A 16,740-nucleotide genomic window follows, 5' to 3' on the forward strand; every position below is an offset into this window, starting at 1 on the left:
CCTTTTATCTTCGTTCCCTTCCCTCCCACAGGAAACCATTCTAATGTGGTTAATAGAGATCCTTTTGTTGTTGAGTTCCCTAAAATCAGTGGCCTTGTTTTGTGTGCATGTGTGTTAATTTATGTGAGTGATGTAGTTGCGCGTCCACTCTTACTTTCACCCACTCCATCTTCTGGCTGTGTCCACTTGATTGCGCTCACTACCCTGTAGTGTAGTCGTCTGCCAGGCGCTGGACATCCGGGTTGCCGCCGCCTTCCTATCATCACAAATTACACGGCAGTGAACAGCTCTGTCCCTGTCGCCCTGAGGGTAGAGAACACATATGACCTAATGTGACTAGGTAGAACGAGAACGTTCCTACGATGTCTGTGCTTGGCTCTGCTCCCCCAGCAGGCTTGAGAGGTCCCGTATCATCTGCTTTGCTGCCTTTTCCAGCCTTTTATTTATCTATTTTGCCAGTTTAATGGTGTGCGAAGTGGTAGAAGGGCAAGGGATCTCTGTGGATCCTCTTTCTTAAGGGCATTAATCCCATCATGAGGGCTATAACTCCTTACCTCCCAAAGGCATCATCTCCTGTCACTCTCACATCAGACATTAGATTTTCAACATGAAATTTGAGGGGACACAAACATTTAGAACATCACAAATGCTTAGCTCATTTTTAAAATCTTATTTCCTGATAAAAATATTTAAACGTCTATTTTTCTTGGCACAGCTTTGTTTTATTAGAATTTATTTCTGTTTTTTATTGAAATAAAATATACATGACATAAAATTTACCATTTCAACATAGTTTCTAGCGTACAATTCAGTGGCATTAAGCACATTCACGCTACTGTGTACCCACCATCACCATCCGTGTCCAGAACTTTTTCATCGTCTCAAACTGAAATCTGGTCTGCATTGAACGCTAACCGCCCATTCTCTGCCACCCCCAGCCCCTGGCAGCCACCATTCTACTTTCTATCCCTATAAATTTGACTACTATAGAAACCTCATAGTAGTGGAATCATACAATAGTTGTCCTTTTGTGTCTGGCTGATTTCATGTAACATATGTCCTCAAGGTTCATTCAAGTTGTAGCATGTGCTCGAATTTCATTCCTTTTTAAAGCTGAATAGGCCTTTTTAAATTTTTTTTTTTATTTTAACTAAACCCCATGCCATGGAGTCTTAAACTCATGACCCCAAGATCTAGAGTCACATGCTCTCCTGCCTGAGGCAGCCAGGTGCCCTGAGGCTGAAAAAGCCTTTTTAAAAAGGCTTTCATTCCTTTCTATGTCTGTACCAGGTTTTGCTTATTCGTTTGTCAATGGACATTTGGGTTATTTCCACCTTACTGCTATTGTGAATAATGAACATTAGTGTAGTGCTGTGAACAAGGTTTTTGTGTGGGCTTTTACTTTCATTTCTGTTGGGTTTATGGGAGTGGAATTGCCAGGTCATATGATAACTCTCTGCTTAACCTCTTGCGAATCTAAATCTTTCTGGAGCTCTGCCTCTAAATTGGGACTTGGGTAGATCCTTTCTGAACTCAGGAGTTTAAAAAGCTAGATTTCAATTCTGGCTCTGCCACTAATAAAATTTGTGATCCTGGATAAGTAACACTATTTCCAACTGTGGAAATAAGCTGTTCTCAGGGAGTTGTTTCAGTTAAATCTTAGATGTGAATGTGTATAAGGAGCCTTGACAGCTGAAAATACCCTCCTCTCATTGGGTACCTGCCTCTCCTTGACAAAGCTGCAGCTTTCCTTGAGTTTATGCTTTCATAATAAGCTTCCTCAAGGTCAAACCTCATTCAGTGAACAAGAGTTCTTTATAAGGGAAATTGCCAGAGACAGCTCAGATCAGATTAAAATGGCCTGTTGGAGAGCCACATCTGGCTCTGCGGACAGGGGTCGGCCTGTCCACGGGGCCAGTCTCACGCCCTAGTGTGGCGCCAGGTACACAGGCAGACTCGGTTGACGTCTGTGGAATGAGTGAAAGTTTGTACTGTGAGCAGTCATCCCACTTCCAGGAATCTGTCCTAAGGAAGTGGCTCAAACCAGGTCAGAACCTGTTGAGTGAAGGTGTTAACTATGTTGGACGGGAAAGCAGGGAGATAGCCTGAGTGCCAGCACCGGAGGTGGTGGTTCAGTAGATTGTGAAACGTCCCTTAAGGAAATAATCTAAGTTCTCAAGGCTACATTGAAACACAAAAGGAAACTTGAGTGAGGAGGTAAGATACAAAGTTTTCCTCAAATTGTTTTTTTAAGAAAAGTCACAAAAATAGACGGAGAAAAAGAATGTCAGAATAGTGGCAATAATGGTAGGCCTGGGGGTGTCTTCTTTTTTTTAATTTAAAATTTTTTTGTAATGTACTTGCTTTATGATTTAAATAGATTTGATTTTTAAAGCCATTTGTTACCACTCTTTACCTTCCTTTCCCCCTCAGGTGCAAGAGCTTGAGCACAGCTTGCAGGCATCTGAGGAGAAGCTGAAGCACAGTGGTGACCTTGTGGCGGCTCAGGAAGCTCAGATTCAGGAGCTCGTAAGTGGTGGTTGTAGCTGCTGTGTTCTAGGCCTTGATGCCTGCCCTTTATGCCTTTGCAGCTGCCCCATACCCACCCCAGTGCCGGGACCTGACCTCAGATAACGCTTGTTGAGCTGGGTGTGAGCAGGTGGGCAGCTGCGGTAGAGGGAGTCTGGGCGCACTACGTGCTGGAGGATCTGAGCTACCCAGGGAGAGAGAGACTGGCTAATTCACATCTGACGGCTGGCCGTGGGGCCCAGCCTAGTTCTGGGACTGTTAGAGGCAGTAGCTCTGCTGACAGTCAGACTTCCGCTTGCAGGCAGGACTGAGGAGAGCTTGGCAAGGGCCTGGCCAACCATTGCAGCCCCAGGTGGGGTGTTGAGTTAGAAACTAGAGAAATAAAAGCATTATTTATTGTATGTTTGCCATGCCAGTCACTGCGCTAAGTATTCTGCGCATGTTGTATTTAGTCCTTGCTATAGACCTAAGAGGTATGTACTGTTCTCATTCTCTAGAGGAACCTGGTTCAGAAAGACTGGGTCACTAACCCAATGATCATGGTCTCCCCGCTGGTAGATGGCAGTACCCACATCTTTCTTAGGTCAAAGCCCTTGTTAATCATCATTGCATTATATAGACTGTCCCTGATTTATAATGGCTCAGCTTAAGGATTTTCAGCTTTATGAGATGAGAAATCAGTACACACTAAGCAGAAACCATACTTCAAATTGTGAAGTTTGAGCTTCTCCTGGGCTAATGATGTGCAGTACAGTATTCTCCCTCGATACCAAACTGGGGGAGCGGGGGTCCACAGCCCCCAGGCAGCCGTGTGATCACAGGGTAAACAGGCGATTCCATTACCAGGCAGACTTTCTGTTTGTCACTCTCAGCACAGTATTCAGTAAATTACAGGAGATGTCCAACACTTTAATATAAAATAGATTCGGCCCAACGGTAGGCTAACATAAGTGTACTGAGCATTTAATTTTATTTTTTTAAAGATTTTGTTTTTAAGTTATCCCTACATCCGGCGTGGGGCTTGAACTCACATCCCCGAGATCAAGAGTCATGTGTTCCACCAACTGACCCAGCCAGGTGGCCCTTTTTTTTTTTTTAAAGTAGCCTAGGCTACTTTATTATTTTTTTATGTGTATTTATTAGAGAGACAGAGAGAATACATGTGAGCAGGGGAGGGGCAGATTGAGAAGAAGACAGAGAATCCAAAGCAGGCTACGTGCTATCAGCGCAAAGCCTGGTGTGGGGCTCAAACTCATAAACCGTGAGATCGTGACCTGAAATCAGTCATTCAACCAACTGAGGCCACCCAGGCGCCCCTAGCCTAGCCTACTTTATTTTTTTTTTTTTTAAATATTTTTATTTATTTCTAGGAGAGAGAGAGACAGCGTGAGCAGGGGAGGGTCAGAGAGAGAGGGAGTCACAGACTGAAACAGGCTCCAGGCTCTGAGCTGGCAGTCAGCACAGAGCCCGACGCGGGGCTCGAACCCACGAACCGTGAGATCATGACCTAAGCGAAAGTCGGACGCTTAACCGACTAAGCCACCCAGGCGCCCCTAGCCTAGCCTACTTTAAATGCTCAGAACTGGGGTGCCTAGCTGGCTCAGTCTGTAGAACATGTGATTTGTGATCTTGGGGTTGTGAGTTCTAGCCCTATGTCAGGTGTGGAGATTACTTAAAAATAAAATCTAAAAAATAAAGTAGGCTAGACTGAGCCAAGATGCTTTTTTTAACTTAATACTTTCAACTTACGATGGGATTGTCGGGTTGTAACCCCATCCTAAGTTGAAGACCTGTATACTGCCTCCCCAAGAAAAGCCTCAGCCATAGAGGGCAGCACCAAGTAGGGTGAAGGAGGGCTTTGTCTTAGGTGTCCTAAGCTGTCCCCCCAGCGCCAAGACCTGTCCCAGACTCTAGCTCCTGAACAGGTCAGGGGTAATCGGCAGAGCTGCAGGTGGGGACCTCAACAGCACCCAGGCCAGAGAGCAGAAAGGAGAGTTGTTCCCACTGGACTCCCATCTTCAGGTCACCGAGGGACAGAATGGGTGAGGGCCTCACTGTCACCATGAATAACTGTCCTCCGCAGGCCGCCGCAAACGAGGAGAGCAGCCGGGCCCAGCAGCAGGTCCTCGCCCTGGAGGCCCAGCTCGCCGCCCTGGAGAGCGCCCGGGCGGCCGACCGGACCGCCACAGAGCGGGAGGTGGTACGTGAGGAAAGAAGTGAGGCCAGCTTCGGGAGCACCAGGGTCACACGTTGCTGGGCCACCAAGGCGTTGACAGGAAGACGACCAGCCCCCCTCTCAACTAGGGAACCACTTTTCAGAGCAGTTCTTATCTTTCCAGCGAGACACCTACTCGTGAGAATGGATGTAAAAAGGCTGCTTTTTATAAAACCCCAAACAGATGGGTTTTCTTTCCTTTTGGGCTGCACAGGGACTTGCTGGTGTTTCCTGACCAATCCCGTCAGCCTCCTCCCCTGTCTTTCTGCCGTGTTCTTGTTCCTCCCTCATGGTTTCTCCCTCTCTCTGGTTCCTCATCTTCAGAGTCAAGTGCCATGTTTGTTCTCGTGCGGAGGGCGTCCGCTGGCTCTCTCTCTGCCTCCCACCCCATCCTCCTCTCCTGCCCCTGCAGGGACACGGGGGAGGGGGGGAGGGGAGGGCTGCACTTGTAAAGGCTCCATGTCTGGTAGACTGCGTCCAGGAGAAACGGAAACGCCCTTTTCGTTTTACATACACTTTTCTCAATTTGCAGAGAGAACTGGAGCAAGAAAATGCAGCCCTTAAAGAAAGTAAGAATGAATGTGAACGTACTTTGCACCACCACCAACTTGAACTAAAGAAGCTCAAGGTATTTATCTAATGGGGTCCACGTGTCACAGCAGTGGCCCATCTTTTACACATGTATTGGGAGCAGCCCAGTGAAAGTCCTGTATTCACAGTGGAGAAGGCGCGAACTGGCATTTGTTCAGCAGTTCCCTTGGACATTTGTTAGAAACGTCACCTCATTAAGTCCCGTCAGTGATCGAGAGTGGGAGGAGGAATGGCGCTCACTGTGCAATTAGCGTCATTGAGGCTCCGTGTATGAGTAATTTGTCTGAGTTCCATAGTCAGTTCCAGGTGGTGCTGGTCTGACTTTATGCAACCAGCCCTTCCTCTGTGTCATTGGCAGCAGCGACTGAAAGTCATGCTGTCAAACCACCAGTGTTGTTGATCTTTCCAGCGAGATTAGCAAAACGAGGGCTTAAATGCTTGTAAGGACCCCAGCTGTTTGTCGAGACTGCGTGTAGAGATGACGAAACAGTCTTAAGTAAACTTTCAGTACTAGTCTCTGCTAGTTAGGTGCTAACGCAGTAGAGCCATATCGTGGGAAGTGTGTACTTTGGCGTCAGATATTTTTTCTTGTATTCCTAGCGAACATCGGAGAACCTGTAGGTACCAGTATAGGTGCTGGGATGCGGCAGTGAGCAAAACAGGCAAAAGTCCCCCTTCCCCACCCCCTCCCCCTCCCAGTGGAGCTTGTAACTAGATAATGAGCAACTAATAAATAGTCATAAATACCCTGCAGAAAGTAGAGCAAGTGTTAAGGACAGAGAGGACAGAGGAGAGGGCTGGCTCTAAGGTGGAGGTTAGGGAGGGCTTCTGTGATATTTGAGCAAAGCTCTGAATCATGAGAAGGGGCCAGCAATGTGAATGTTTGAGAAAGAAATATTCCAGAAGAAGAAATAGCAAATACAAAAGCTCTCAGGCAGGGGCACCTGGGTGGCTCAGTCATTTGGGTGTCCTGCTTTGGCTCAGGTCACAATCTCATGGTTTGTGAGTTCGAGCGCTGCATCAGGCTCTGTGCTGACAGCTCAGAGCCTGGAGCCTGCTTCAGATTATGTTTCCCTCTCTCTCTCTGCCCCCCTCCCCACTTGTTTTCTCTCTTTCTCTCTCTCAAAAATAAACATAAAAAAAAAAAAAAAACCTCTAAGGCAGAAAAAAAGCTTAGTTTGTTCTGAGAACAGCACCAAGGCCAGTGTGGCTGCCGCTCTGGGCTCCGGGAGAAGAGGAGAGGAGGCAGGCAAGCAGACTTGGGGAGTTTTAAGCAAAGAAGTGATGGGAGACGTTTTGTTTTATTTTTTTTTTAATATTTTTATTTATTTCTAGGAGAGAGAGAGAGACAGCGTGAGCAGGGTAGGGTCAGAGAGAAAGAGAGTCACAGACTGAAACAGGCTCCAGGCTCTGAGCTGGCAGTCAGCACAGAGCCCGACGCGGGGCTCGAACCCACGAACCGCAAGATCATGACCTAAGCGAAAGTCGGACGCTTAACTGACTAAGCCACCCAGGCGCCCCGAGACGTTTTGTTTTAAAATGATTACTCTGGTTCTTTGTGGAGCATGTTCTGGAAAGGAGGCTAGTACAGAAGCAGGAAGGCCTATTCAGACACTCAGATATTACATTGCTTACCAGGTTTAAGGGCATAAAAGACAAAATTGCAAATTTCAACAGAGATTTGGAAACTACTAAATGGCAGCAGTTTTAAAAGGGAAACAAATTCGAGTGTGGGAGCTAGAAAGCATGGAGCTGAAACTCCAAGTGCAGCAGGCACCCCCAGGGCACGGGGAGACTTTTGGGGGAAATGAGTATTTTCACAGTTGTTACTGTGGTGATGGTATCACATCCCACACCTAAAACATGTGCAGCGTATTGTCAGTTATACTTCAGGGAAGTTGTTTTAAAGAACAATACGTTTAACAGCAGATTAGCTGAGAGAGAATTACTGAGACAGAAGAAAGGGCAGAATGAAAAACAGAAGAGACATGAAAAAAGATAGGATGCTGCAAGGTGTTTGGTCACCTGTCATTGGGGGCCCAGAAGGGAATGCAAAAGTGAGGGTGAAGCAGTTATTGAAGCAATCATAGCTGAGAATTTTCCAAATTGCTAAAAGCTGTCAGTTCACAGGTACAGGTATGGGAATTCTTACAAATCCAAATGGGACAAATGTTATTTTTCCTTTTTCTTTAAGTTTATTGTTTTGTTTGTTTATTTTTTATTTATTTACTTATTTATTTATTTTTGAGAGAGACAGAGTGCAAGCTGGGGAAGGGCAGAGAGAGAAGGAGACACAGAAGCTGGCTCCAGACCCTGAGCTGTCAGCCCAATGCGGGGCTCAAACTCATAAACCACAAGATCATGACCTGGGCCTAAATTGGATACTCAAGCGACTAAGCCACCCAGGCATCCCTAAGTTTATGTTTTTTTAGTAATCTCTGCTCCTAATGTGGGGCTTGAATTCATGACCCCAGGAATCAAGAGTCACATATTCTTCCAACTGAGCCGGCCAGGTGCCCCCAGGATAAATTTTAAAGTCTGTACCCAGACACAGCATGGTAGTAGAACTATAAAAACCAATAAAACAGAAACAAGGAATTAGTCACCAACAGTTTTGCACTAAAGGAAGTGCTAGAGAGCATCATTCAGGTGAAGGAAGATTCTAGATAGAACAAAAAGTAGAAGGCAGTAGCAAGAATGAAGTTACACAGAAAGAACCGGAAGAGCTGTCGTACAGTGTGTCCATCATGGCCTGGTCAGAATAAAAGAACCAGACCATTTATTTGAGTGAGAATTTATGATCTCATGGAAAGTTTCTAGTCCAGCACTCAAACAGTTAAAAGATACCGGGAAGGGAGCGACCACAGGAACAGCTACAACTAAGGGAACAAAGCAAAGAAGGTTGAATTATTAAACTTGGGAATTAAGACAAAGGGCCCCACAGGTCTGACACTTGGGCCTCTGAGCAGGGGACGCCGTTCAGCGGGCGCCGGTGTGTTGGGGGACTGGGCAGCGAGTGAGGTCATCGCCGGGGTTGGGGGGCCTGCAGAGTGGGTGCAGATGCTGCTGTGGGGAGAAACTGCCTCACGCCTCACCTCACCTCCCAGAAACAGGAAGCTGACAGGAGGGAGCGAGGCTTCGGCTGTGTTCTCCGGCCTTCCAGTCTCCCTCGAGCTCCTCCTGCTGGCAGAGTTCCTGTGGAACGAGCCGGACGAGCAGAAATGTAGTTTGCAGAGGCCCAGACCAGACGGAGCATCATCGCAGAGCAGAGAGGGGCAGCGGGGCCGATAGGCCGCGACGGAAACCGGCGCGCACAGGCTGTTTAGAAGTGTGGTTAATTTTCAAACGTTTGGGGAGTGTTCTCAGTACCTTGGATTTCTAGTTTAATACCATTATGAGCAGATCATACACTGAATGATTTCAGCCCTTTGATGTTTTATCAGGCTTGTTGTGTGGCCCAGCCTGTCACAGTCGTTTGGGGAAGCGTTTCAGTGCGCTGCTGCTGTGAGGGGAAAGCATTCTACAAATGCTAATTAGATCAAGTTGGGTGACAGTAATGTCCAAACCTATGCCTCCTTATGTTTCTTTTTTGTCTTCCCGTTCCATCAGTTAGTAAGAGCAGTGTGCTGAATCTGCAGCTGTGATCACAGATTTGTCTCAGTTTCTCTCTTTCATGGTGCTCGTTGTCGGTCTTTGCTTCGGGTGTTTTGAAGCACTGTTTTTAGGCGCATCGCCATTTAGACTTCTGTCAGGGAGTGCGCTCCGGGTACGGGGAGCTGCCGCACGTGGGTAGCCTGGTGGCTCCTGCAGCCAACTCGGCTGTGCCAAGCACCCTCGAATCCCACAGTCCTGCATTGCGTGTGGCTCTATGGCAGTTACACAGACTTCAGAGCCACACAGGTACCGGTCTGTGTGCCAGCCTAGCCCCTCGCTGATGGACTCTTGAGGGAATCTAGTTTCCCTTTTTTTTTTAACTGAAGATAATAACCCTTGACCTCGAGAGGACTGGCCCGAGGATCGAGCATGACCATGGATAAAAAGTATCACATGTAGTTCCTGGCATGGAGGTGCTTTGAGTCTCTGGTTCCTGCGCTGCTTTCCCGCCTTTCGCTCAGTCGGCCGGCTGTCCTCTGAGACACCAGCAGGCTGAGCTCTTTTCTAAACCTTCCCGGAAAAGGCTTCTGCCACCTGCCTCCCGGGCTCGCGGGGCAACGGTTCTGTAGCTGCTGCTCCTGTATCAACACTGCCTCCCCTGAGGAGGGCTGGTGCCTGGCGTAGTGCAGGCTCTGCTTTTTGAATTCAGGCACTAGGTTTCCTCGTCTGTAGTAGAGATGGACTCAATGGAAGGTCAGTTGTGACAGCTCCACCGTGGGAGCCAGAGTCCCCGGGCGGCTGCACCCGCCTCCGTCAGCCCACTTGTCCTGGCATAAATGGAAAGGGAGGTGTCGTAGGGGAGTTGCGTAGCTCCCAGAACCAGAAAGACTTGTCCGACTGGAACCTGGCGGTGGGGGGGGCCTCAGGTCTCTTTTCTTCCTGCATCATGCTGTTTCTTGCCCTGTCAGTTACCCAAACTCTTGGCCTCGCTTTTCCCCATGGTGCAGACGGCAGCCTACAAATTGGGTGGATGTCACAGCAGCAGCTCCAAGCTATAACATGCCAGCTTAGGAAAGGGGGCTTCTCCTTGGCTTCACCACGTAAAAAAGGATTCTGATATAAAAAGGGATTCTGACTGGTCCATCTTAGGTGACAGAGCCACCCCTTGAACCAATCAGTTTGGCCAGAGGGCTGCAGTACTGCGATTGGCCAGGCCTGAGTCACATGCTTCTCCTTGTAGCCACAAAATGGGCAGCCCTACCAGAGCCGTGTGGAACTGCAGGGTGGAAGTGGGGAATAGCAATAATGAGGCTCTTATCCCTCAAAATGGGGTGATCCCAGGTAGACACAAACGACAGATGTCCCTGACCGGAAAGCAGGCAACCTGAGACGTCAGGGGTTGATCGGTGGGCACGGCGCTTGTCTCAGGGAAGAGGACTGATGTGTTTGTCAGGAGGTAGTTCCTGTGCTCTGGGGCAGGCCGGGGAGGCAGCCCTGCCCCACGCCCAAAAATTCTGGGTGGTTCAGTCTAACATCCAGAGGCTTGACTGTGAGCTCAGATGCTGGCGTCAAACCTGGCAATGCCACTTACTAGCTGTGGGGCCAGAGCCTTTTCCTCTTGTATAAAATGGCCTTTTTCTCTCTTATAAAATGGATAGTTTTAATGAGTCTGTGGCGTGTTGCCCTATTTAATTCAGTAATTGCTTATTATTTTTCCCCTGTAATTGGGTTGTTTCAGTCCACTAGTCCGTTCACACGGCCGGAGAATTTTCCTCCTTGTTCTGTGTTGATTTCATTAGACCAGCTCTTCTCTTGGAGGTCTAGGTCCCCTAACCGTGGCCCAAGGACTGGCAGGTGTGCCAATGGGATCACCGAGCCTCTGCGGTTTGCCCTTGTGCGGACAGGTCGGTGGGTCGTACACCAGGACAGCTCCCAGAGGCGTACAGGCGGCACTGCGGCGAGAGGGCAGCAGGAAGAAAATCTGTAGGATATAGGATGGCATTCCCCCAGTGGACAGCACATGGTGTGCAGTGAAACACCTGTGAGAGGAGTTTTGGGGCTCAGTCTACCACCCATTTTCTGGATTGTAGGAAGAGTGGAGCCAAAGAGAAATTGTGAGCGTCGCGATGGCTCAAGCCCTGGAGGAGGTGCGAAAGCAGAGGGAAGAGTTCCAGCAACAGGTAGTGAGGTGTGGGCCAAAGGGTCATGTGTTCCAGCCTCTGGCAGGACCAGCCTGCCTCCCCGTGTGCCCGCCTCCAGGGGGTGGATACAGGTCTCAGGAATCCCTGCAACTGCGTGATTGATTACCCTGAGGGCTCTAGGGAGGTGGGAGAAAAACATTATAAAGAAATCCTCACCCCGCAGAGTGGCTTTTTTGGATGTTTGATAGTCAGTTACTGTCATAAACCTCACCAGGTAGGGAAGCCCATATCCAGGTGCCTCCTAGGCTCTGACTCTGTGAGGGGCATCACTGCCCACAGGCCAGAGACTAAGTACAGCTGAGCCCTCAGCCAGAAGGGTGGGCAGAGCTTCCTTTCAGGACAGACTCCGCATTGGGCCCAAACCTTGTAGGGAATGGACTCTAGGCCTTCAGTGAGTCCTTAACAAATTCTAGTCTCAGTTGCCTCTGCAAAAACTTTAGGGTAATTACACCTTTCAGGAGATCATAACAAGGTCATGTATATCACATGCTAGGCATGTCACACCCACGTGGGGCACGGCAGTCATGGTTGTGACAGCTTGGGGAAGGCTATGCAGAAAGCCACATCTCTGGTAGGCCCGCTGGTGGCAGGCCCGGCCCCAGAACTGTGCACGTCCATGGGAGCAGAGGTTAGCTTAGAGGACGGTGGAGGCTGTGGGCTTCAGGGAGGGATTCCTGGAGGATTGTGGGCAGCGGAAAAGTAAAGATTCCTTTTGGGGGAAATGCGGTTTCTGCTGCCAGCCTTCTCTTACATTGGCTTTTCTGTCCCAGGCTGCTAACCTCACAGCTGCAGTAGATGAGAAGGAGCAGAGTCTGCAGGAAAAAGCTGAAGTGATTCTCCAGAAAGAGCAGGAAATTTTCCAACTGAAGAAAGGTGAGGAGTCTGTCCCTGTCGAGCCCCCTCACCTGATCCCACCCAGTACCGCTGCCCTGAAGCGGCCTGGTCCCGAAGCGGCGTGGACTCACTGGTGCTCCCCTCTGCCCGGTCTAGGTCACGACTCTGCCCTGTTGCAAATGCACCAGCTGCAGAGCGAGCTGGAGGCCCTGCAGAGCCTGAGGGCGGAGGAGTCTGAGGCCGCTGCGAGGTTCAACGTGCTGAGACTGCCTGGCCCGGAGCAGGGGTTGGCACACTCAGTCCCCGAGCCCCACGTAAGTCCCCATCTGAGCCGCGGGCCTGGTGTGACGGCAGCAGGACAGGGCTGCCTGCTGTAGTTCGCCGGTAGGAGGCGGTGGGAAGACAGGGAGAAGAGCTGGCGCTCACTGGCTCGGGGGTGCTGGGCAGTCACCCCCCCGTTCTCTAAAGCAGGGGTGCTTACCTGACTACGAGCTCGGGGGGTGGTAAGGAGCCGTCGGACATGGCGCCGCGTGTCAGTGTTCAGATGTGAGAGCCCGTTCCTTCCGAGCACACTGGCTGCATGGGAAGCCGCCTGTCCCCCTGGAAGGCACTGGACAGGATCTCCACAGCCCAAGTTTGGTTCCTGGCCAGCTGCCTGTTCCAGCACATCAGTCAGCACCTTTGGACCCGGTCTGGTCCCCTTCCCCCATGGACCAGTGGCTTAGCTTGACCATTACCTTGTCCATCCTGTAGGTAACCTCGAGGGCCACACAGGACCCTGCATACCAGCTTCCGGCTACAGAGGGGATCCCAAATGGTGAGGTGGGGGCCGTGGACCTAGGGCAGCTGCAGAAGGAAAAACAGGACTTGGAGCAGCAACTTGTGGAGAAAAACAAGGTGAGGGTGCTCTTTACCTCAGCTCCTTGTCTCCCTGCCTTCTCCCTGTTCTTGGGCCTAAAGCTGTTCAGTCCCTTCTCAGAGTTTCGTTGATGCCCCCGTGCCCCTCTTGAGGGAGATCTGACCTCTTCACCAGAAGGGCTTCCTCCTGCATTTCCACCTGCTCAGTCTTCCTTTCACACCTCCCCACACTTGAGGTAATGTCCAGAGTCTTTGTGCTCAGGCAGTAGGGAGACCACATGTTCACAGGCACCTCTGCTGTCACCAGCTGGGTCATACTGGACCCGTCACCTTACCTGTCACTTCCTTTCTATGGCTGTGAAATGACCCAGCGATGCCTGTCTTCTAGTGGTTTTCCTGGGGTGGGGAGGGGCGTTGGGGTATGAAATGCAAGTTTCTTAGCTATCCTGTGAACTTTCTCGTATTTGGTAAAGGCTTAATGAATGTCACAATTCCACCCACCCAGCAGGTGTCCGCACCTGCAAGTACAGGGTCTCATTTGATGCTGGTTTCCAGGTGCCCTGGGAAGTTAAGGGTGCTGGCCGGTCACTGCTCTGGCCTCCAGAGTGTGACTGTGGGTGTGTATTTTATTAGATCTTCTACAGAAGGAAAACGTGCTCATTCTCACTTGCACACACACATTTAATATTACTGTGAAATAGAAAATACAGAAAAGCACGCCAACACAGTGTGCCCCGGACCCAGCCCTCAGACCTCCGCTCTAAGTGGCACTCACTCCCTCAGGGTCTTGCCTGTACTGCCTGCCTTGGGCGCCCACGTCCTTATCTCAAGGCCACATAACTCCAGGGACCTCTAGGTGGTCTCTCTCTCTCTGCGTGGCAGTGTCTAAAAGGCATCTGAAACTTAAACTGTCCAAAACCCAACTTCAGGGGCGCCTGGGTGGCCCAGTCAGTTAAGCGTCCGACTTCAGCTCAGGTCATGATCCATGTTCAAGCCCCGCGTCAGGCTCTGTGCTGACAGCCAGCTCAGAGCCTGGAGCATGTTTCAGATTCTGTGTCTCCATCTCTCTCTGACCCTCCCCTGCTCACGCTGTCTCTCTCTCTCTCTCTCAGAAATAAATAAAACGTTAAAAAATAAAAAAATAAAAAAACCAAAAACCCAACTTCAGATTCACCATGCTGCCTGGTATCAGCTGCTCTTGTCACAGTAAACATAAAAGCTGGAAATCTTAGTGTCGTTCTCAACCCCCTTGTTTCTTCCACACGCAACATCTGAACCGTTAGCAAATCCTTCTGGCTCTCCCTTCAAACGGTCCCCCAAACGAACTGCTGCCTCTCATCCCCACTACTGCTGCTACCTAGGTGGGGTCTCCGTTTCTTCCCTACAGGCTGGTGTTGGGCTTCTAGTGGTTTCCCCACCCCCCCACCCCCGTTCCAGCCGTCCGATGACTTCCCCTGCCTCTATAAAAGCCACATCCTTGCAGTGGCCCACAGAGCCTGTGTGGTTTGGCCCCTTAGTACCCTTTGTACTGCATGCCCTCCACCGTCCCCAGCACTCCCTCTTAGCCACAGGGGCCTAGCCTTTCTGTGTCTGTCCAGCACCCTCCCGCCTCAGGACCTTTGCACTTGCTGAGTTTTCTGTCTGGAAGATTCTTCCTGCTATTCCCTTACTTTCTTTATGGTGTTATTTTGTCAAGGAGGCCTCCCCTGCTATGCTTGGCAGCCCTCACCATCACCACCAGAACTTCCTGTCCCCTTACCACACTCTTAATACCTTCTTATGTAATGTATCTTCAGTCACCGGCATCTTAAGCTCCTGAGAGCAGATATTTTTTCTTTTCTTTTCTTTTTTTTTAATGTTTATTTATTGGGGCGCCTGGGTGGCTCAGTCACTTGAGCATCTGACTTTAGCTCACGTCATGATTTCACAACTCATAAGTTCGAGCCTCACATCGGGCTCTGTGCTAACAGCTTGGAGCCTGGAGCCCCCCTTGGATTCTGTCTCCATCTCTCTCTGCCACTCCCCCTGCTCATGTTCTCTCTCTCTTTCTCAAATACAAGTAAACATTAAAAAAAATTTGAACTTAATGTTTATTTATTTTGAGAGAAGGCAAGAGACAAAGAACATGCACACAGGGGAGGGGTAGAGAGAGAGGGCTAGAAAGAATCTGAGTGAGCTCTATGCTCAGCGCAGAGTCCGACATGGGACTCGATCTCAGAACTGTGAGATCATGACCTAAGCAGAGATTAAGAGCCGACGCTTAACCAGCTGAGCCACCCAGGTGCCCATGAGCAGACATTTTTCTTGTTTTGCTTATTGCTTTTCCCCATCCTCTAGGACAGCGTCTGCCCGTATCAGTATTGGACTCCATCAGTATTTGTTAGATGAGTTAATCAAGGAGGCAGAATCCTAGAAAATCAGGTATCATAAAATAGCAAATGTACTTTTGGGTGAATGTCCAGCCTCATGGTCAGCTAAGAGAATACAGATTGAAACAACACATTCTCATTTATATAATGGGGTGTGTGGGAGGCCATTTCATATCCTTGACCAGAGCTGGGCCTCTGGCACAGCAGTCCTTCCTGCGGAGAGACCGAGCACACCTCTGCGGAGAGCAAAGCTGCGGTTTCCGCTTTGTTCAGAAATGGAGGCTCAGCTCCGCCCCAAGACACGGGGCATCTCCTCGGGTTACTGTCACGTTAGAAGTCAAAATTAAGGGGGCACCTCGCTGGCCCAGGGGGTGGTGCACGTGACTCCTGATCTCAGGGTCGTGAGTTCAGGCCCTACGTTGAGCATAGAGCCTACTTAAAAAAAAAGAACCGTGGAAATCTATGAAAACTGTGGTAAATGGCAAACACTGTTCAGAATTTAAGCCACTCAGTGTAAGATCAGTGACGCAGACCTGAAGGCCGTGGAACAGACTAAGTTTGTGAGACTTTGGAGAAATGTTTAATGTTTTTTCCTGTACTGCTAATTATACAGTAAACGTTTTCATTGGGAAACAGAGGTAGCCTTTCTAGTGATTAATGGAGTGTGTAATAAATTACACTTAAAGCTCAATACTAATTAAACTCACTAAAAATAAAATAGGGAAGTACAAAAACCATGACTGTTCACACTGTTCCAAATAAGCATTGAAGATGATGGTACTTCCGGAGAGCAGCGGTGAGGGATCATAGCACATAAATCTCATTCTGAAGGACAAAAATCTCATTCTGAAGGACAAGTGTGTTGTACAGAGATGTTTCCAGAGGCAGGCAGGCCCCCGAAGCAGTCCTGAGGGCTGAGTCCATGGGAAGGCTGGGCTCCTGCCCTGGGGCACGAGCGCTCCACACAGCGTACGTGACGGCATCAGTGGCCCTCGTGGGACCTGGAGAGCATGTGCGTGCAGAGCAGCAAGAAGGAGGGAAGAGGGCCCCGGGCATGAAGCACCGGCTGAGCCGCTCAGGAGACAGGGCAGGGTCTTACAACAGGTGTACGGGCCCCCAAGGAGGTGGCTGGCTGTTCTGTTGTCCTTTGCACCTTAAAGATGGGGAAATGTGCATCTAACGAGTGGCTTTTTGCGGGGGGCGGGGTTTGTCTCAGACCATCAAGCAGATGCAGCAGAGGATGCTGGAACTCAAAAAGACTCTGCAGAAGGAACTGGTAAGTGCCCCTCTTCTCCCCCTGCCTGTGCCCTCCCTGGCTGTCTGGCCTTCCCGGGGGTGCCTCGCTGCCTGACAGTGCTCCCCTCCCCACCGTTTGATTGATTGCAAGAGGTCTCTGGGAAGCCACATGTTGGCTGGTGCGATGGTGGCCCTGCCAGCTTGAACCTACCTCAGGAGTAACTGTGAGTCCGGGCCCGTCTGTGGGCTAAGAAGTCCGCGAGCATCAGAGTGCCAGGCCCAGACAGGGGAGCGGCACCTCTGCCCCGTGTGG

The 16,740-nt window shown here is 49.8% G+C and overlaps 1 protein-coding gene across 4 annotated transcripts in view; it reads left to right on the forward strand.

Moving 5' to 3' along the window:
- GOLGA1 (golgin A1) overlaps nucleotides 1–16,740 on the forward strand; it is a 53,045-nt gene that overhangs the window by 31,891 nt on the left and 4,414 nt on the right. For all 4 annotated transcript variants that reach the window (XR_005529626.1, XM_039239016.1, XM_039239018.1 and 1 more), the window contains 8 exons: nucleotides 2,434–2,529; nucleotides 4,613–4,729; nucleotides 5,277–5,372; nucleotides 11,020–11,109; nucleotides 11,901–12,003; nucleotides 12,121–12,278; nucleotides 12,718–12,861; nucleotides 16,408–16,467. Coding sequence is in view for 3 of the 4 variants with exons in the window: in XM_039239016.1 (XP_039094947.1) it covers nucleotides 2,434–2,529; nucleotides 4,613–4,729; nucleotides 5,277–5,372; nucleotides 11,020–11,109; nucleotides 11,901–12,003; nucleotides 12,121–12,278; nucleotides 12,718–12,861; nucleotides 16,408–16,467 (864 nt within the window). In the remaining variant the exon portion in view is untranslated. The remainder of the gene's footprint in view (nucleotides 1–2,433; nucleotides 2,530–4,612; nucleotides 4,730–5,276; nucleotides 5,373–11,019; nucleotides 11,110–11,900; nucleotides 12,004–12,120; nucleotides 12,279–12,717; nucleotides 12,862–16,407; nucleotides 16,468–16,740) is intronic.

The sequence above is a fragment of the Hyaena hyaena genome, unplaced genomic scaffold (genome assembly GCF_003009895.1).
Source record: "Hyaena hyaena isolate Hyena2069 unplaced genomic scaffold, ASM300989v1 scaffold_151, whole genome shotgun sequence".
In the NCBI taxonomy this organism is placed as follows: domain Eukaryota; kingdom Metazoa; phylum Chordata; class Mammalia; order Carnivora; family Hyaenidae; genus Hyaena; species Hyaena hyaena.